The sequence below is a fragment of the Saccoglossus kowalevskii genome, chromosome 18, assembly GCF_978046115.1.
Source record: "Saccoglossus kowalevskii chromosome 18, keSacKowa6.1, whole genome shotgun sequence".
Lineage (NCBI taxonomy): Eukaryota > Metazoa > Hemichordata > Enteropneusta > Harrimaniidae > Saccoglossus > Saccoglossus kowalevskii.
In genome coordinates, this window is record NC_140658.1 from 5,017,886 (window position 1) to 5,040,354 (window position 22,469).

At 33.7% G+C, this 22,469-nt stretch overlaps 2 protein-coding genes across 3 annotated transcripts; one reads left to right on the forward strand and one right to left on the reverse strand.

Moving 5' to 3' along the window:
* Positions 1 to 1,973: 1,973 nt before the first annotated feature.
* On the reverse strand, positions 1,974 to 12,664 carry LOC100372146 (uncharacterized). Of its 2 annotated transcripts, XM_078006196.2 has the most exons (7): positions 12,500 to 12,664; positions 9,966 to 10,025; positions 9,765 to 9,824; positions 8,155 to 8,190; positions 3,957 to 4,129; positions 3,427 to 3,457; positions 1,974 to 2,092 (listed from the first exon to the last, which is right to left on the reverse strand). In XM_078006196.2, exons 2-7 carry the CDS (start codon positions 10,018 to 10,020, stop codon positions 2,052 to 2,054), a joined length of 396 nt encoding a protein of 131 aa, XP_077862322.2. In that variant the 5' UTR covers positions 10,021 to 10,025; positions 12,500 to 12,664; the 3' UTR covers positions 1,974 to 2,051. The 2 variants fall into 2 exon arrangements, with proteins under 2 accessions (XP_077862322.2, XP_006825637.2); XM_006825574.3 differs by lacking the exon at positions 1,974 to 2,092 and having other exon boundaries at positions 2,282 to 3,457.
* Positions 12,665 to 13,560: 896 nt separating this feature from the next.
* Positions 13,561 to 16,053, forward strand: LOC146731501 (uncharacterized protein KIAA1958-like). Its single transcript, XM_085492840.1, has 2 exons — positions 13,561 to 14,039; positions 14,230 to 16,053. The coding sequence occupies exons 1-2, from the start codon at positions 13,955 to 13,957 to the stop codon at positions 15,303 to 15,305; spliced, it is 1,161 nt and encodes a 386-aa protein (XP_085348966.1). The 5' UTR covers positions 13,561 to 13,954; the 3' UTR covers positions 15,306 to 16,053.
* Positions 16,054 to 22,469: the final 6,416 nt, after the last annotated feature.

Here is a 22,469-nt window from a genome sequence, read left to right on the forward strand (position 1 = left end):
AATTTGATAACCAGTTTAATATGCTAGAAAGCGTGTACAGTCTTCAAATAACCACAATAGACAGAATAGGGGTTAAGACCGAATATACATGATTCCAGCATTTCATCATAATAAATGCTTTTTATTAATAATTGCACTTTCAAATAATATTTATGAGATACGTCTATGTCATAACCTCGTTACAGTTTGTTGGCATACTGTGTACGCAGTGCTCATGCTTCGGGTCTTTTTTCATATTCTTCAACGAATGCGTCACCACGGTGAGGCCAATTGCAAGTTACGTTTATGCAAGTGACGTTCAGCACCGTCAATGAAGTTTTTCTATCAAACCCCATTGATGGTGCTGAACGTTGCGTCCGTATTCGAAACCCACTCATAAGCGACGCTCCCAGATATATACACAAGCTAAAACACCAACCCAGCGACTGCTAAGATTGCGAAGGATTTGTACACTCTCCCACCATGTGTTACTCTGTAATATGTAATTACAATTCTTGATTCCCCATAACTCTGGGTCAGCCTCAGACTGGTAAATACATGTCATCATTTATAGGAGATGTTACGAGCTTTTTTAATTCAGTTAATTATTATTCTAATACCGCCACCATTAACTAGTGATTTGAACTCAGAGTAATCAAAATGTGAATGAATTGCTTCGTAAATATATGCAACGTTATTGTATTGTGGTCGGCGCGCAGCGGAGTGTTTGAATCCATGTAAACAATGTGTTTTACACGCGTTGTATACGTCGCTAAGAGTCCAATATATATTTAATTATTCACTGGTTTTTAATTTTGCTGATAAGTGAAATTCGCTAAATTAAATCTAAATGAACATTTAGAATAACAATAGAAATGATTATAACCAAGTGAAATTGCTAAAAATTGCTCATTTAAAATAACGGCGGAATAAAACTATTTTAATATAATATAATATAATATCTTGAATTCATAGAGAGAAGTTAAAATGATGATAGAGAACATTACAAAGTGTGATTGTTTTGGACATTATATAAGAAGAGATGAAGACTGTTGTTAGAAGCGATTTATGAAAGAGACTGGGATGGCCAAAAAACAGATGAAAGGATATCATAATTTATTTGGTAAAACTAAAATATGTTGAATTCATGCTTATGACCATGGAGGTAATATTATGCCACAAAACAATTATTTCGGTAAACGAATATTTTGTCATTTGTAGATCCCTGGACAGGTTTACGTAATCTGTTAATATTGTCCCTACTTTGCCATTTAAACAAACTGTCGATGATAAATGTCACACATGTTTGTAAGAGGTAGTTTATGTGACATTGAAGACGATACCTGTTCCTCAGGTCATTTGGGTTTTTCATTGGATTTCAGCTTCTAATTTTGATTTACAATTTAACTTGCCGAAAACAGTTTAATAATTGTTTACATATTACTAGTATATACTGAATAATAACTATATTGACTTTTTGTATGATTATTGAGATGCAATTATAATATGTCATTTTGTTTACAAAGTCTGGTCACATGACGAATACCCACTAGACGGTACAACTTAGGGGAAGTCCCTTTATTTAAATGAGGTCATCACTTTCACTTATAGGCAGTGTACTGGCAATTACGCTGTAACGTTTCACCAGTGACAGGGATAATTATGTAGTTCTAGAATTATTTATTTTATTACGTCTAATGTGATTTTAACGTGTCTTATGCCCTAGTATTAATACCCTGCAGTAATAATGGTACAATACTAGTATGACGTTCTTTGATTATTTGCAATGGCGAATGTATGCATTTTTAATCGCGTGTGCGTCCTCTGGAAGAAAACACAATTATAATATATAATACTTTGGTTGACTGGGTAGACGCTTGTTTGTAAACAATGACACGCTATGACCATCTGATACATGCGCAGGTGACGACTCCCCCGCTTTAAATATAAAAAATACAGAAAACGACATTACCAAAGTGACTGAGGAATTATCTCCAACACAATGTTGAAATACGGGGACGTTGCCATGGTAACGGAGTCGTATACTTGGCGTGTATTCTGTGCTATAAAGTTTATGTGTCGGCTGAAACTATCACCACATCTTCTGCTATAACTTGAAAATAAAAAAAAAACACTAATGAAAGTATTTGGATTAAACCGATGGACGCCACAAAGCATTGCCATATGACTAATTACAAAACTAACACATTCACTGTTTTGTTGTTGAAATCATTTTGCAAAGGCTTTGTTCAACCTCTTCGGAATATACAGCAACTCAATCACACAAATTACTAGTAACGCATTTGGTATTGAAAATATCTTTTATTGTAATCACGCCCTCTAGTTTTACTCGGTGTACCGATTTCTATGATTACGACAGTTCTATTTTTAGTAACATCTCCGTAATTCCCGACAGACGCTATAATAAGTAACTTACATTTTGTTGGATTTAATATATAATGATAATCACAGTATTATTTAGTTTACTTGTAATGTCATGGTGTTTTTTTAAATATCTGTAGATTATAAAACAACTCATTGGGTTAATTGTAAAAAATATTACATACTAATACAATATAGAAAAAACTAAATTATTACTCAACCGTACTAGCTTTCTCTTTTTATTCTGGACAAATGTGCCGTCTCTAGGGTAAAGAGTTTCATACGCGGATTAAAATAAAATCTACAAAACGGGGTCGATATTTTGCCCACGGACCCCTCCTATTCAAATTTCTTACAAAAACATGAATGGACGGACGCTGAACAATTGAAAAACTGAAACTAAATCTACAATCATTGGAATGCAATGAGATGTAAGCCAGTGTACTTGTACTACACATTTATTGATTTACCGTATTAATAGTAAATGAAAATACTGACTCCGGTGGTATTATTAATGACACAAATTACATAAACTCATCTAAATTTATGAAATGAAATTTTGAGTATTTTTAATAAAACAAATAATAAGAAAATAAACAGTTGGAGCTTCATGGTCATTGCTATAAAAAATAATGTCACTTAATGATTCAACGTTGTTCCTCTAGCGCACATTTGAGTATTCGTTCGAGGAAGAATTTTTAATACGCGTGCGCACCAGTTGTTTTGGTACGTACAACAATAATCACTGCACATGCGTATTAGTTGTTTTGATTTTCCATCCAACGAATACAAAAAACCAACAACAACAAGTAACAAGAAGAAGAACAACAACAAAAACAGTATTTCACTAATACCACCCGATTGCTGGGCGAATTACAGACAATAGTCTACCAACAAATGAAAACACACTCGATGCCTTCTCTTTAACACTGTGCAATCCATTCCAGAACTTCAGTCGTAAACCAGATTCAATTTGCTTGTCGTACGGCACGTCATTACCATCTAGCCGTACTTCAAACTTATTTGTCTGTGACCCAGACTTAAGTGTGACCTCAATCAATTTACCTTGCATGGTAAGTCTGGCATCCTTCCATACCTATAACATACAAATACGGGTTTTAGCATGTTACACACAACAAAATACAGAACCCACAATATACATCCAATTTACAATTATATAATATAATAACAACCAAACTGAATTATATTTCCGGATACAACACAGTCCCCAGACTTTGGAGTGAAATATGTATTTTAAAATACGTTAACTTGTAGAATTGTAATTCCTAAAATAATAACAGTTTACTATTTTAATTCACTGATATTGTTGGTATTACTAGTAGTATTTACATATTTTTATTTTATATCCAATTTTGTCGCAAACTGCCATGTTCTGAGGTGGTGGCTGTTATTGAAATGCTTGGTAACCTACCCCTACCCTGTAATATGCTAATCATATAATAGTATATGTCACGTGATCGATTATGGTAAGGGAGCCACAGTTACAACGACGGTATCACCTTGTTACGTCATACACGTATAAGGTTTAATAGTACACGCCTAATGCGTTCATTTAACCCGCCCCTTCTTCTTACCGCAGCACCTGCCCGTTCTGTGATTTTCTCTATTAACGTAATGACATGTTGTAAACATCTCCTGTCTATGTCCAACAGTCCACCAGATCTTCGTTGTGCTCGTCTCAGAATGTCATGTATGTCACTAGTTTTTATGATAGAGCAGTATTCGTCATACTCCTGGAATTCGGGTTCTGAAATGTATCCAGAATAATAATAATCACTTAATTAATAACTTGAAATATGTTGTAATAATTGGCATTTGCTCTCCACTAACTTCCTATTTTTAAGATGTGTTTCTCTGACTAACATGATTGAGACGTTTCGTTTCCTGCTTCAGGAAATAGAACGTTTTTACACGGCAAAATTTTAATTTTCAATCTGATGTCTACGATTACTAGATCAGATATAATGGTATCTGATATGATTACTAGATCAGATATAATGGTATCTGATATGATTACTAGATCAGATATAATGGTATCTGATATGATTACTAGATTAGATATAATGTTATCTCATATGATTACTAGATAAGATATAATTATATCTGATATGATTCCTAGATAAGATATACTGGTATCTGATATGATTACTAAGTTAGATATAATGGTATCTGATATGGTTACTAGATTAGATATAATGGTATCTCATATAATTACTAAATTAGATATAATGGTATCTCATATGATTACTAGATTAGATATAATGTTATCTCATATGATTACTAGATAAGATATAATGATATCTGATATGATTCCTAGATAAGATATAATGGTATCTGATATGATTACTAAGTTAGATATAATGGTATCTGATATGGTTACTAGATTAGATATAATGGTATCTCATATAATTACTAAATTAGATATAATGGTATCTCATATGATTACTACATTAGATATAATGTTATCTCATATGATTCCTAGATAAGATATAATGATATCTGATATGATTCCTAGATAAGATATAATGGTATCTGATATGATTACTAGATCAGATATAATGGTATCTGATATGATTACTAGATCAGATATAATGGTATCTGATATGATTACTAAGTTAGATATAATGGTATCTGATATGGTTACTATATTAGATATAATGGTATCTCATATAATTACTAAATTAGATATAATGGTATCTCGTATGATTACTAGATTAGATATAATGTTATCTCATATGATTACTAGATAAGATATAATGATATCTGATATGATTCCTAGATAAGATATAATGGTATCTGATATGATTACTAAGTTAGATATAATGGTATCTGATATGGTTACTAGATTAGATATAATGGTATCTCATATAATTACTAAATTAGATATAATGGTATCTCATATGATTACTACATTAGATATAATGTTATCTCATATGATTCCTAGATAAGATATAATGATATCTGATATGATTCCTAGATAAGATATAATGGTATCTGATATGATTACTAGATCAGATATAATGGTATCTGATATGATTACTAGATCAGATATAATGGTATCTGATATGATTACTAAGTTAGATATAATGGTATCTGATATGGTTACTAGATTAGATATAATGGTATCTCATATAATTACTAAATTAGATATAATGGTATCTCGTATGATTACTAGATTAGATATAATGTTATCTCATATGATTACTAGATAAGATATAATGATATCTGATATGATTCCTAGATAAGATATAATGGTATCTGATATGATTACTAAGTTAGATATAATGGTATCTGATATGGTTACTAGATTAGATATAATGGTATCTCATATAATTACTAAATTAGATATAATGGTATCTCATATGATTACTACATTAGATATAATGTTATCTCATATGATTACTATATAAGATATAATGATATCTGATATGATTCCTAGATAAGATATAATGGTATCTGATATGATTACTAGATTAGATATAATGGTATCTGATATGATTACTAAATTAGATAAAATGGTATCTGATATGATTACTAAATTAGATAAAATGGTATCTGATATGGTTACTAGATCAGATATAATGGTATCTGATATGATTACTAGATTAGATATAATGTTATCTCATATGATTACTAGATAAGATATAATGATATCTGATATGATTCCTAGATAAGATATACTGGTATCTGATATGATTACTAAGTTAGATATAATGGTATCTGATATGGTTACTAGATTAGATATAATGGTATCTCATATAATTACTAAATTAGATATAATGGTATCTCATATGATTACTAGATTAGATATAATGTTATCTCATATGATTACTAGATAAGATATAATGATATCTGATATGATTCCTAGATAAGATATAATGGTATCTGATATGATTACTAAGTTAGATATAATGGTATCTGATATGGTTACTAGATTAGATATAATGGTATCTCATATAATTACTAAATTAGATATAATGGTATCTCATATGATTACTACATTAGATATAATGTTATCTCATATGATTCCTAGATAAGATAAAATGATATCTGATATGATTCCTAGATAAGATATAATGGTATCTGATATGATTACTAGATCAGATATAATGGTATCTGATATGATTACTAGATCAGATATAATGGTATCTGATATGATTACTAAGTTAGATATAATGGTATCTGATATGGTTACTAGATTAGATATAATGGTATCTCATATAATTACTAAATTAGATATAATGGTATCTCGTATGATTACTAGATTAGATATAATGTTATCTCATATGATTACTAGATAAGATATAATGATATCTGATATGATTCCTAGATAAGATATAATGGTATCTGATATGATTACTAAGTTAGATATAATGGTATCTGATATGGTTACTAGATTAGATATAATGGTATCTCATATAATTACTAAATTAGATATAATGGTATCTCATATGATTACTACATTAGATATAATGTTATCTCATATGATTACTATATAAGATATAATGATATCTGATATGATTCCTAGATAAGATATATGGTATCTGATATGATTACTAGATTAGATATAATGGTATCTGATATGATTACTAAATTAGATAAAATGGTATCTGATATGATTACTAAATTAGATAAAATGGTATCTGATATGGTTACTAGATAAGATATAATGATATCTGATATGATTACTAAATTAGATAAAGTGGTACCTGATATGATTACTAAATAAGATATAATGGTATCTGATATGATTACTAGATAAGATATAATGGTATCTGATATGATTACTACATTAGATATAATGGTATCTGATATGATTACTAGATTAGATATAATGGTATCTGATATGATTACTAAATTAGATAAAATGGTATCTGATATGATTATTAGATTAGATATAATGTTATCTTATATGATTACTAGATAAGATATAATGATATCTGATATGATTCCCAGATAAGATATAATGGTATCTGATATGATTACTAAGTTAGATATAATGGTATCTGATATGATTACTAGATTAGATATAATGGTATCTGATATGATTACTAGATTAGATATAATGGTATCTGATATGATTACTAAATTAGATAAAATGGTATCTGATATGATTATTAGATTAGATATAATGTTATCTTATATGATTACTAGATAAGATATAATGATATCTGATATGATTCCCAGATAAGATATAAGGGTATCTGATATGATTACTAAGTTAGATATAATGGTATCTGATATGATTACTAGATTAGATATAATGGTATCTGATATGATTGCTAATTTAGATATAATGGTATCTGATATGATTACTAAGTTAGATATAATGGTATCTTATATGATTACTAAGTTAGATATAATGGTATCTGATATGATTACTAAGTTAGATATAATGGTATCTGATATGATTACTAAGTTAGATATAATGGTATTTGATATGATTACTAAGTTAGATATAATGGTATCTGATATGATTACTAGATAAGATATAATGGTATCTGATATGATTACTAGATAAGATATAATGGTATCTGATATGATTACTAAATTAGATATAATGATATCTGATATGATTACTAGATAAGATATAATGATATCTGATATGATTCCTAGATAAGATATAATGGTATCTGATATGATTACTAAGTTAGATATAATGGTATCTGATATTAATAATAGATAAGATATAATGGTATCTGATATGGTTACTAAATTAGATAAAATGGTGTCTGATATGATCACTAGATTAGATATAATGAAATCACTAACCTGGACTAGGTGGACGGAAGTAATAACTTTTTCTCTCTGAAATAAAATATAAATTCAAGTCATTACATAATGTGTCTATTCGCCTTGAAGAATGGTGCACTGTGTATACTGAACTATTTTTTTTGGTATTTGTACTTGAGCTAATTAACTGTATTGTTTTAACGAGCGCATGAAGTGCGACAATGAGTGACGGTGAGTCAAGTGTTAGTTCGGTGTGCTTGTCATAAACTGATGCCATACAAATGACTAACATCCTTATTTCAGATATTGAAAGAGGTGGATTGAATATGATTGAGGTGGACTCCTTTTTTAAAGCACAACAGATTATGTGGGTGAAACGGTTTGTTTCTGATAGCCAAGCCGGATGGAAGGATATATTGAAGGGACTATTGAAAAAGTTTGGGGACCATGTGTTTTTTTGCAACTATGATGAATCAGAATTTGAAAATCAAATCCCACCCTTTTATTATGATATCATCCGGGAATGGTCATCTCTGACATCATACACTCCAAAAACAACATCTGAAATTGATAAACAAATATTATGGAACAATAGATTTTTAAAAATTGGCTTTCGTACAGTCTATCTAAAAGTTTGGCAAGGAAAAAAGTATTAAGAATAATAGACCTAATCGATTTCTATGGAAACTTTCATGACTGGCAATATTGGAAGGTAAAAGGTATCACTTTGACAGAATACCATACTATTCAAGGCCTAATCTCTGCAATACCAGATGACTGGAGAGAGAACATTCATGCTAATACCCATGAGTGGTGTGATTTTCAAAACAAAGTCAAATGGAATTCTAAGTATGTTGCAATTAATACACTGACGAGCAAAAAGGTGTACAAGTCTTTGTGTGAAAACATTATTGAAGAGCCAAATATTGCCGTAGACTTCCAACATTTGTATGGGATGAAACAAAATGTAATTTTCAAATTACCTTTCAAGACAACAATCTCCACAGATCTTAGAGCATTCCAATACAAAATTCTACACAGAGTTTTAACAACTAATGTAAAACTGTATAAATGGAAAATAATCAATTCCCCCCACTGTTCTTTTTGTGAAAAAGAAGAAGAAACATTAGAACACCTATTTGTTAACTGTATTGTTGTAAAGAGACTGTGGAGACTGTTGCAAAGTGATTGCAAACTTATTGTCAATTTGGTTTGTAATGTCAAAAATATTATTATAGGTCTATGTGAACCGGAAAATATACTATTAAATCATTTTATTTTATTATTTAAAAAATATGTATATACATGTAGGGTTCAAAAGGTTCATCCAACAAAATACGCATATAAAAGTTGGATCAGGGAAAATAGAAATATTGAACTACAAATCACAATAAACAAAAACAAAGAGCTTATCCATTATCAGAAATGGGAACCATTAACTAATTGGTTAGATAATGGGCAAATTTAGATGTTATACCAGATCATTTTTCCTTTTTTTTTTTTCTTCTTTATTTTTCCATTATTATGTGATGTAATATTTTGTGTTGTGTGAAATACAATCACACTGATAGGCTTCTACGCGAGTTATTACCCACAATTCTACGGTACATTCTGATCATGTGACAATAAGCACTGAGTAGCTTACTCACGTCTGTATGGTAGAGACTTAAAATGCCTTGAGTAAGACTGTTGACCCTGTCTTTCAAGAGCTGAAAATAATAGAAAATAGTTTATTATATAAGCACAGATATTTATTTCCGTCACATTGTTGTAGAATTAATACAAACATATAGTCATCTTTACTAGCTAATGAGTGGACAATTTAAATGACAACAGACATTTGAACTAACCTAACTGTCTTAACAAATCCAAAAGCATCTGATGGTAGTAATTGGATTCACTCATGTTTCCTAAGGAAAATAAAAATATAACATTGTGTTAATCAATTACGATCCGGTTTGAACCATGTGTTAACACCGCGTTCCTTTGGCACACGTGACGTTTTATTAATTTGTTAATTATTCATAATCGTGGTTTATATACATTGTATTGAATATTCGGGGTATGAATACGTACACTCATGACATTCTAGAAATATAGATAATAAAATTATAAATATTCCAACATATTGGGCCTCATAGGGAAGTAAGTAAAGTTACTTTATAATCTGGGAGCGTCAGACAGGTATTGTTGTTCCACGTTGATTTCAATTGAACATTGAATGGGTCGATCTTATTTCACAACGAGTGGTATAAACTATTCGCTTACGTAGCTCGCTAAGTGTTGACTGTTTTACCTATGCCCGATTCTCTTAAATTGGAATTGAATTGAACGCCCAGCACTTAGTTTCCTGCACCGATTAAGATTTATTTCAATTGCTCAAGACCATCTCGATACTGTTTAGAAGCTTCAGTAGACAAGAACGTGGAAGGTTTTCTTTTTTTTTTTTTTTCTCAAATCTCTCCTCCTGGAATTCTTAACGGTTTAACCTCGCGCTTATCATATTTAATTGTTTAATAAAGCACTCAAAGACGTGAAGGGTGTCACTTAAAACGTAATATCGATTATTTTTCATATTTGTTAGGAACTATTTGTCACGCATTCTGAATGCGTCAATGCAAAGGGGAAGACAAAAGTGGCGTGTGCATGTTTACAATGATAAGAACTAGAACACTCGTGCATTAAGGTTGCTTTATGTTATATGTTGATTATTCTCGCCTCTTTATACTAAGTCCGAGATTGGTCACAGATTTCCAAGTTCAAGTTAATGAAGTTGAAGTAATGACGATGTAATTCACAATTGTCACGTCCATACTACGATAAGATGTAAACAACTGAAGAAAGAACTGTCCTTGTCAGTGCGTGTACATTTTAACGTGGTCGAAGGCATACGATGAGTTATGTGTTACACCATGACAAACCATCGAACACGTGGCATTTGCATAAGTATAGAAGAATCTATTTATAGATTCTAGTGTCTAATAAACCCATGGAGGTAAAAACAGATAAATCTGTTGTTTACCTCCACGAATAAACACATATGCATTATTTCCACGAACAATGAATGTTTTCCTCAGCATGGTTGCATGAACATTGATCAGTCAGACCTTACCTCCATGGTCAGACAGACACATGGAGTCATTTAGATTTGGCATTTAACTTGTTGATAACTGTGCAACGTGTGTTTACATATTATATACCGAATAATAACTACACTAACTCAATGCGTGTCTATGGTAACGTGTATTGATACAATGGCAATAATACGAGTTGGTAAACAATATCGGGTCAAGTGACGCATGCGCAGTAGGCGGTACAATTTGGGGGAAATCCCTGTATTTTTAATGTTGACGTCATCGCTTTCACATAGAAACAATGTACTGTTATAGCGCAATTTCGGTGCAATCTGTAGTCATATTATATACAAAATAATAACTACACTAACTCAATGCGTGTCTATTGTAACGCGTCTTGATACAATGTCAATAATATACGAGTTGTTTAACAATGTCGGGTCACGTGACGCATACGTAGTAGACGGTACAACTTGGGGGAAATCCCAGCACTAGTATTTGAATTGTTGACCTCATCACTTTCAACTTTTTTAGAAACAATGTACTGGTATTGTGCAATTACGGTACAATCTTCAGTCAATGCCAAAGGTAACACGTGACTCATACAAAATATAATATTCCATCATACTGTAATTTTGACGTGTATGGGTAACACTTGCTTTGAGTATATCCTAGTCTCCATTGCAGTGATAATGGTACATATCTAATATACTAGTATTTGATGCCCGGGCATTATGTAGAAATTCCCTATTAGGAACGTGCCATTAAAATGGATTATGTTTTTCAGGATTGTAGTTATAAATATGGGTTCTATTTCCCAAGAGTTGTCCAAATTGGTATAAATTCATGGTTTAAATATCTGCAATATTCGAACTGTACAGATTACCTTTTTTAAATAAACATTAATCTATATGCAAGACATAGATCCCCGCCCGAATTCCGTTTAAATATCGTTAAATTGTTCCGATTCTCCCCAGTCTTTCTTGTAGTCCAGGCAGATATGACACATATACAGTTTCTGGTGGTCTAAAGACTGTGACTTCACATTTGACAAATTAAATAACAAGTAACAAACTAACAAGTAACACAATGTTATCTTGTCTTTAGTTGGGTATAATCCACGTGGGTATAATCATGGGTTTAAACAAATTGTAGTTTGGTGTAAATATGGGTATGGATTTTGTCAAAACATTGGTATAAAAATGCACACACTTTTGAAGGCTCAGTGGCACCCCTCTACCCAGTTTAAGGTCTGGTGCCCCCCTGGATTTCATGACGTCACACAGATGCGTTTTTTTATCGTTACTCACCAAGGTTTTTGACGTAATAACAACACAATTCTGTATGGCTGGGATTTACTGTGAGCGCGTGCAGTCAGCTCCGATCATCAGGCGCCTGTGTGCGTGCTGAACTTCACTTAGCAAAATGATCTTAAGAACACTTGGGGATTTCCAATCACGTGACAAGACGGACAACTGAAAGTAAATGAGGGCAGTATAATCTCACAGCGATAATGTCGTACATCTCATGAAATACAAAACGAGACGAGTCACATTTTTTTTCGGTCAGCCTGGTAAATACATTTCATTAGGTGATGTTACCAACTGTTTTTATTTATTAATTATTCATAACGTCAAAGGATGGGTGTGTATAGACGTTGTGAGTGTTGTGGCTATTCAAGCGGACTGTGGGCCTTCCTAACATTACTGCTCAGTCTTGCCATTCTTGTAAATTGTACGATTGAGACGTTAACCATAGTACTACAAACTGCAATGGTTGTCTACTAAATATTGCCGACGATACAACATAAAGAAGTCCATTATTAACGCCATTTGCTGCTCAGATATTAATTGTAAAGATAGTAAACATTCAAGTGACATTAATCGGTATTGTGATATTGTGACTGCACTTAAAAAGTCAGAACATTTATCGTTTAAAGTTAAATCTACGGTCAGTTTTGTTCCAGTTCCGGGTTGGAATGATGTTGTTAAAGACGCCCTTGATAGGGCTCGTGAATGTTTTCTTGTGTGGCGAGATGCTGGCAAACCCAGACAAGGTTTCATTCACCATATGATGCAATCATCAAGATCAAAATTCAAGCTTGCACTATGTAGTTGCAGAAAGAATGAAGCACATGCTAGAGCTGATTCTATTGCAAAATCCTCTATAAATAAAGAGTGCAGTGCATTCTGGAAGAAGGTTCCTAAAACAAAAACGTGTCACATCGCCCTCCACGGTTGGGGGTACCTCGGGTGAACCAGAAATTGCAGATATGTGGGTCGGTCATTTTGAAGCTATTTTAAATTCCGTGAAAAATGATCAATATAAAGCAAAAGTTCATAACTATATTTATCACATGTATCATGCACTTTCGGTGTAATAACACCCGTGTGATATTTTTGGTATTACACACTTTGAAAGTGACGTCACACTTTAAGTCTGTGATGTGATTGGCCAATACAGCTAATTTCACCTTTGACCTAATCAGCAAAGTTAGTACTGAATTATGCAACACTTATGATGAGGCAGATTTTAATGACAAATTATGTAGAAATTATTACATATTATACTTATTAGATTTTTAGATGCTATATAATCTCTGATTTTATCGCTGTTAAATAAACAAAATATTAAAGATATTAATCACAGTCTCAATTCTCCCAACCCGAAAATAGTTCGGGCATGACAATGTTTCGTCTGCTGTCAATCGTACAAATTTGCATCTCAAAGTAAACAAACCTTCAGCTGATCGAACGTTCAAAATCATGATACATATGGGCGACTTAGTCAATACTTTTGATATAGACGTGACAGAATTTATGAATGATGAGCAAGAAAGACCAAGTGAAGGTACGTTTACGTTTTTTTCTTTCGTCAGAACTGATAAACTGAGATCATGATCACTCGGCGTATTGTATGATCGCATAATGCATTGGGTAAAAATACATCACAATACTGCGAGTACTAAATAAAATGATTCCACAACATGAATTTATTTTTATATTTATAATAACAAATGTAACATTTCTTTTCGTCACAGAAAATGCTTCCTTGGGTGAAGCGACAGCACAGACCACTGACAGCGACGGCGCCGAGGCTGGGCCTTCACGACCATGTAGATTTGTGCCAGTCACCGATGACGATGTCAGAAGAACAATCGAAAGTCAACAAAACAAAAACACAGCCAAGAAAACTCTATATGATATGAGATTACTGGGCCAATTTTTGAAGACACCAGAAATAAAAGAAGCTAGAGAAATCCACGAAATCCCTCCAAAAGAACTGGAAACAATTCTATGCAAATTCTTTATCAGTGTCCGTAAACCAAGCGGTGATGACTACGAGCCTACTTCCTTAAGATCTATGCTTTCTAGCTTTGAACGTCACCTGAAACGACACAAATACATGTATTCACTGATCAGTAGTATTGAGTTTAATGAGGTGCGGGAAACAATAAAAGCAAAACAGAAGAAATTAAAGAAAGATGGTAAGGGCAACCTACCGCGAACAGCTGAGGCGGCTACAGATGAGGAAATCGAAATTCTGTGGGAATCGGGACAGTTTGGGTCCCACAGTCCTGAAGCCATAATAAATACCATGTGGTTTTATAACACAGTACATTTTGGTCTGAGGGGTAATACCGAGCACCGTAACATGTGTTGGGGAGATGTGAGCCTATGTACTGATAGTAGCGGTCGTGAATATCTTGAGTTCTCTGAACGGCAAACTAAAACTCGGACTGGAGATAATCCAAGGGATACCAGAAAAGTGAAGCCAAAGATGTGGGACGTCCCTGCGAATCCCAGAAGATGTCCAGTTGCTATTTTCAAAAAATACCTCAGTTTACGACCAGCTAGTTACACAAATAGTGACGACCCATACTACATCGCCACGCATTCTCGCGGACTGCCCAGACCGGGTGAGCAGTGGTTCCGTCACCAGCCTATCGGAATTAATAAAATAGGTTCCCTGATGAAAAATATGGCAACTGCAGCAAATTTACCCCCAAACAAACGCCTCACAAATCATAGTGCCAGAAAGCATCTCATCCAGAAATTAAGTGACCAAAATATACCACCGACTCACACAAATAATGCAGATCTCCGGTCATCGTAACATTCAGTCCGTCAATGCCTACAGCACTATATCAGAAAACCAACACAGAGAAATTTCTGGCATTTTGAATAATCAAAGAGCCACCCCTAACTATAGCACATCAAACCCGTGCCAAACATCAATACCTTCTGTTATGCAACCTCAACCACAACGTAACATCGCGTCCCAGTTGACATCAACCAATATCAGCCATCATGCCTCGACCTTGAGTTCACAATCCACACCGATATTTGGAGGCCCCATTTCCGGCGGAGTATTTAATGTACACGTACATTACAACATTGCCAACAATGATAGTTCAACAATTCCACCGAAAAGACGTCGGATATATGTGTTTGATTCCTCTCAGTCATCAGATGAGAACTAAATAATAACTTTCAATCGACGCAGCGTTGACTTCCATGTTTGATCTCGTGGACCATGTCAATGACGTCATGGAGTGACGGGGAAACCCCCGATAAATACTTGTAGTTCCTACAGCTTTTTGATGTATTTAATAGTTTTTACTGCTTTCGTTTTTCGCTTTAAGTGTTTAAGTTAAAAATAATGTAATTTGTTTATTTGTATTCTAACTAGTTTGGTGTTTGGACCTTTATTAAAGTTCTTTTTGATCGCTTTTGTCTCTTCAATGACTCTTCACTTTTACTTGTTCGACCGAATCAATGCGCCCAGTGTTTGCGTTGTCGATTTCGGCTGCCGACGACAGCCTGAGTGGAAACATTTGGCTTTGAATTACAACAAAAAAGAATACATGTGATAAATAGGATCTCAAATTCGTGACCGTGTAATATCGGATTTATTAAACTCGTGTAGTAATTTTCATATGTTCCTCGCCAAAGGCTCGGAACATATGAAAATTACTACACTCGTTTAATAAATCCGATATTACACGGTCACTCATTGGAGATCCTCTATATCTGACTGTGATAATAACGGTATTTTTGTATCTAGTGCGGACATTGCGAATATGATCGGTAAGCTCAAAGGTCACGTGACTCTGATGGTCTCAGCGCTGAGAATCTTAAGTATGCTAACTCATCTGTCAATGTGCATTTGTCTATGTGTATCTCATCTATGTTTGTCCTCGGATATATCCCTCCTGAGATGTCAAACGTTATTTTTCTTCCTCTATTGAAGAACAAAAATGGAGATGTGACCAGCAACTACCGTTCTATTGCAATTACAACAGTAATATCAAAACACTTGATTCTTGAGAAGTGTGAACTCTATCTCATATGACTACCAGCAATCAATTTGGTTTTAAAAAGAATCATTCTACGGATTTCTGTGTTTTCGTTTTAAAAGAGCTTATTCGTCACCATAACTCTCTCGGTAGTAATGTATTTGTTTGTTTTCTTGATGCGTCAAAAGCTTTTGACAAAATCAACCACTGGACACTGTTTAGCAAACTAGTAAATCGTAAGGTTCCACCATACATCGTACGATTTCTTGTGAACTGGTATTCCTCGCAATTCTATTCTATCAGATGGATAATTCTGTCTCGCGACTATTCTCTGTATCTAATAGGGTGCGACAAGGGGGTGTTATGTCGCCAGTCTTAATCAATGTGTATGTGGATAACTTGAACATCCAGCTCAATAATACCATGAGCGGGTGCCTATTTGGCAAAACATTAATTAATAACCTTAGTTATGCTGATGATATTGCGTGATCGCGCCCTCTATCAAAGGTTTGAGAAAACTTGTACATGTTTGTGAAATCTATGCGATCCATCACGATATTGAATGTAATTTTACCAAAACAAAATGTATGCACTTTTCAGGACGTCTTAAACTTGACAATTAACCTGCAATTACTATATATGGTATTGACATTAACTTTGTTGGGAACTTTACTTACCTCAGTCACGTATTGACTATGGATTTAAATGACAATATGGATATTGGCAATCAGAGACGGTCGTTCTGCATGAGTATGCTACGTAGATTCGCCAAATACAGTTATCATGTGAAATGTATTTTATTTAAAACGTTTTGTTCCAATTTTTATTGCAGCCAATTGTGGTGAACTTACCGTAAATGGAACATGAGCGCTCTTAAAGTATGTTATAATAATGCATTCTGCAGACTGTTTGGTTATCCAAGTGACTGTAGCGCTAGTACTATGTTCGTTACAAACCGGATTAACTCGTTTCCGTGTATTTATCGTAATCTCATTTTTAAATTTAATGAACGTGGGCAGAGGTCGTCAAATTGTCTGCTTTTGAGTCTGTATAACTCTGATATACAGTGGAAGTCAGCACTTTTCCAACACTGGTAAAATCAGCTGTACTAACTTTTACATTTATTTGTTTGTTCTGTTCTGTTTTGCTATGGATTTTACGATTTGAATTAAAGCAATAATAATAATAAAGACGGTGGCACCACATTTTGCATTGAGGTGCGAGATCTGTTCACCGTCCCTCGCGCCAAAGACGAACCTTACTACTTAGCCCCTCTGAAACGCTATTTCTTGCATTTTGAGGGGCAAATTTTGCTGACACAAAGAGTTTCAGCTTGATTGGGAGCGACTGCCCCCCCACCCTCCCACGGTGCCGCCGCCACTGATTTTCATTCCACGTACCATGTTATCAATACCCAAATTGATAACATTAAATATAACGATAAAAGTTTTCATTGGAAATATACATAAATAGAAAAACAGGATATGTGCACGAAATTACCCAACTGAATGAGGGTATAAGCAACACAGTGAGAAATGAGGAAATTATCATGACAATATAAAATTCGTATATTGACAACCACCACAATATATACTGTTACAACTTCGATAAAGTAAAAAAAACACGAATAAAACCAATGATAGATGTTTAATTAGTTAGTAGTGAACACAAAATTATTGCGTGTTAAAAAAATTAATAAACTGCTAGAAATATGATAACTGCAGCAATTTAATACATTATACACAACTTTAAAACTCTGAAATCTGGAATAATAAAGACGATGTCATGTTGCATTTGAAAGTTCACATTGTGTCATCACGCCAAATTTGGGGTTAGTGGTCCTAATACTGCCACCATTCACTAGTGACTTCAACTCAGATTAATCGCAATGACAATGAATTGATTGGTAATATATGCATCGTTTTTATTTTATTAAAGGGAAGTGGTCGTCGCGCAGCGCGTGTTCGAATTTCATGTAAACAAACAATGTATTTTACACGCGTTGTGTACGTCGCTATGAGTTCCATATCGAATACTGTATATATACAAAATGTATATGACTTACAATTTCATTTCAATCGTTTGCATTCTGGGAACGATTTATCAACAATCTTTTCATTACCCTTGATCACCATAACAGTATTTTCATATAAATTTACCATAGAAAATAATTAAACCGAGGATTGAGCATGTTTGTATGACTATAGAAATAGAAATCGAAGTGTTTTTTTTAAATGGTATGTATTTGTTTATCGCTCACCTACCCATCCTTTAAAATTTTGGGTGGCGCTATTAAGACTGGAGAATGTCTATATGTGATGTCTTTTTATGATTGCATATGTTATAGTTATAAAGGGCGGTGGTCGCCGCGCCGTGTCCTACTGTAAAACCATATATCATCTAGGGGTGGAACTACGTCATGTTGCTAAGACGCGCACCACTGTATCATGTATTTTTATGGGCTCTGTGCGAGCTGTTGTGGAACGCTCGTCGAAGAGCCGGTGAAAATAGCTAAAGTCAAGGAAACAGCTCAAATGAAACTTTGAAGTAACCCTGAGCAACAAGATTTGTATATATTGTTCATATAAGGGTAATCTTTTAACACTGTTCAGGGGAGTCTCAACTACTATCTCGAAGTACATTTTTCTGAGTGTTTTCATCGTGATGGTTGCCAAGCTGTGAAAATGCCCGGATGTCCACCCTAAGAATATCCATGTTTCAGTCGCTCTCTGAGATAATTCCTAACGAGTTGCTGCTGTTTTGCAACTATTACGTAAACTATTTGATGTTTAGTAGTAGATGTAGGTGTGTTTGAATTGCTTGATATATAAGTACTTAAACGTTGAATATTCATTGATTTTCAGCGCGTTGGACATCGTTTCGTCCTCCTATTTGATTTTAATGTCCGAATGTTGGCGATCTTTTCGTCTTCTTATTTTATTGGAGTGTACGAATGGTGGCGATCGTTTTGTTTTCCTATTTCGCTAGAAAATCCAAATGTTAACGATCGTTTCGTCTTTCTATTAAATAATTCCCGCAATATGAGCATAATAATGAACCGGCATACCATCAAATATATGTTAACACATTAGTCCATAATATCTCCAGAAAGCTACATAAATTATCTTATCATATCACATATCTGTGACATATCCACAAAAGATGGACAATATGAATACATAAACAATCAACCCCCATCATATTACAATCATGTTAGACAATTTGGAATATAAGATACTCGACCAACTTTACAGAGCGTATCAGTTTATTGTATGTGCATATTAGCATACATTTAACTTTGTCACATTGAAATGAACATGTATATGCCACACAATTCCACCAAAATTATTATTATAGCATATCTCGCCTTAGCAACGTAATTTATGGATTTAATTTCTGATGTTATCGATTTATGCCAAACAAACCGAGTTAAAAATATGACCTATTAAATATTAGCATTTCATAACAATGTTGCAATATTAAATGAAGCGGTTTTTTTTTAAATCATTCAAAATATAACTTGACGCGAAGCATCGCGCAATCATGTTTCTTTAAATAGCGTAAATAACTTATTGACTCTGTATCAGAATATCAGAATTAGTCTACTTACATTGGATAACTACACACTAATACTAAACTACCTTCCTTATTTGTCTCATCACACTGCAATATAGTAAGCTTTCAATATTTCATCTGTTTTACCATATGATGTTGTAGGGTATTCCACTAGCATTTCACACGCCATGCTGATGTCAATTAAATAACAATTAACATCATAGCAGGGACATGCGTTACCCGCTACGTCACTGCAAGAGAGAACTCTTTGATGTTTGCGGCTTCAGTGGTCATATCTGCAACTCGTAACCGATTACTAATACATGCGTGAATTCACAAGGTCCCTGCTAGGCGACTGCGCGTGACGTACCATCGGCCTGTTTCATCGATAACGTTGCCTCCCTCCGTCAGTCTCGTATTTAATGCGGCAACATAGCGTGAATTTGTCGTGCGCGGTGCATATTAGTCAGCTGGTATGATCATTGCTTACATAACCGCTTATATATCCGCTTTGATCCTAATCTCTTCCTGAATATGTTAAACACAAATACAACTATAACATTGTACCGTACGCAGTATGGGTGTGTTACCACTATACCAAGACCCTCACGTGATCTATTGCTAATGGTATCATCGTCAAACGTATATTTCATATACAAATGTTAGCATCAATAACACACTCAAATATTATGTAGTAGCTGATTTTTCTGCCAATTCTTTTCAGGTCAAAGTGTGAATCCTTGCCTGCTTCAACGGGTGAATTTTGCTCACCATTTGCGACAAGGATTCCTCACCTGATTTTCACAACAGTTTTGCACGCACAATTTTACCTACTTTCGTAATGCAACTAGATCATACTTCGTGACGGGCAGCCTTTAGACGCAAATGTAAGCGAGATCTCGTTGCGATCGAGAGAACCAAGCTGTATTTATTCCACAAATACTAGCGTTCCATTCTCTCATGGTCGCGGCTGCTTAAAATACTGTGGTTACGAAGACCAGTATAGGAGTGAACGTGATAACTTAAGGTAGAGATGCAGGTTTGTGGGCACTTGGGAGTGAAATTTTTTTTTATTGCTTTTTATTATCTAAACAGTCTTGGCTATAGATTGTTAAAATTTTGTAGAATTGTGAATAATGGAACATACTCAAAAGACGATTTTAAAATATAGATAAAATGCTGTTTGAAGGACAAAATCAATTCTCGGCACTTTCTCGTTACTTTCTCGTTCCCAACATAATATCTAGGGTCATTGTGTCTGAGATCTATTTAAATATTCAGGTGAATGGTGCATATAAATTGATTATCCTAGTATGTAAATCGTTGTTACCACAAAAACCTTTGTACTGACTCCCCGAGAATCTATGCTGAACAAAATCTTTGACATATCAGATATATTCAATATAATAATGGAGCTGATCGATATTGACGACGAGAAGCCCGAGTTTGCGTTAGTTCTTTGTCTCTCTCCTCAAACATAAGGTAATGGATCGGTTGATTTCTATTTGTAAATACTATACCCGGAAAGTCGTATTAATATTATTTCATATTAGTGATACATCACATATATCAGGCCAATTTGTCGAGTCCTATATTATTCTATATTTATATTGTGATTAATAACTATTTAAGGTATATGTTACCATGGAAATAAATATTTACATTGACATAATTAATAAATATACTGTAAATGCATTAATTATTCACTGGGTTTAAATTTCGCTATTTTCGTTGATATGTAAAATCCGCTAAAATTAAATTGACGTGGACATGTACAATAACAATAGAACTTGTTGTTTCATTGGCGAAATAGTGAACTTAAAACCCAGTGACTATTCTCACAATATCGAAATACTGAAATTAAATACTAGTGCAAATAAATGAACAGTAGAAGGTTGCGTTGAGCAGACAGACTCCCGGGAAAACATTTAAGAGGTTTTAGACGGTCCACTACATCGGATATCACACCATGGAATTCTAATTTTGATTTTAACTCAGAAAGTTTGCGTTTTTACTCACAGTGTTACCACGCCTACTACCTCGTTGTTCTCGAAATAATAAAACAGTTATTGACCTAAATTTCGGCCAATATCAAGAATTATTGTCCCAAGTGGTTATTGTCTGACGGTTCTTGATATCGACCTCAGACGAGGGAGATAATTGTATCATATTCATTGGCACAATGTGTTGAATATAATCGTCAATATTGATGATATGGTTTTCAATTGGCTAAGATGTATCTTAGCTTATGACTATATAATAATGTGTTTGGCCGAGGCTAAGACGAGTACTCATTGGGCAGCCAGATTGTGACATTGAAAGTCAAACGCTGTGACATAACTTCGCTATTACTGATATTACATTCGATATATACACATTATTCACATTCCAAACTACTTTAAAATTATTGATAATATTTGTTTTGA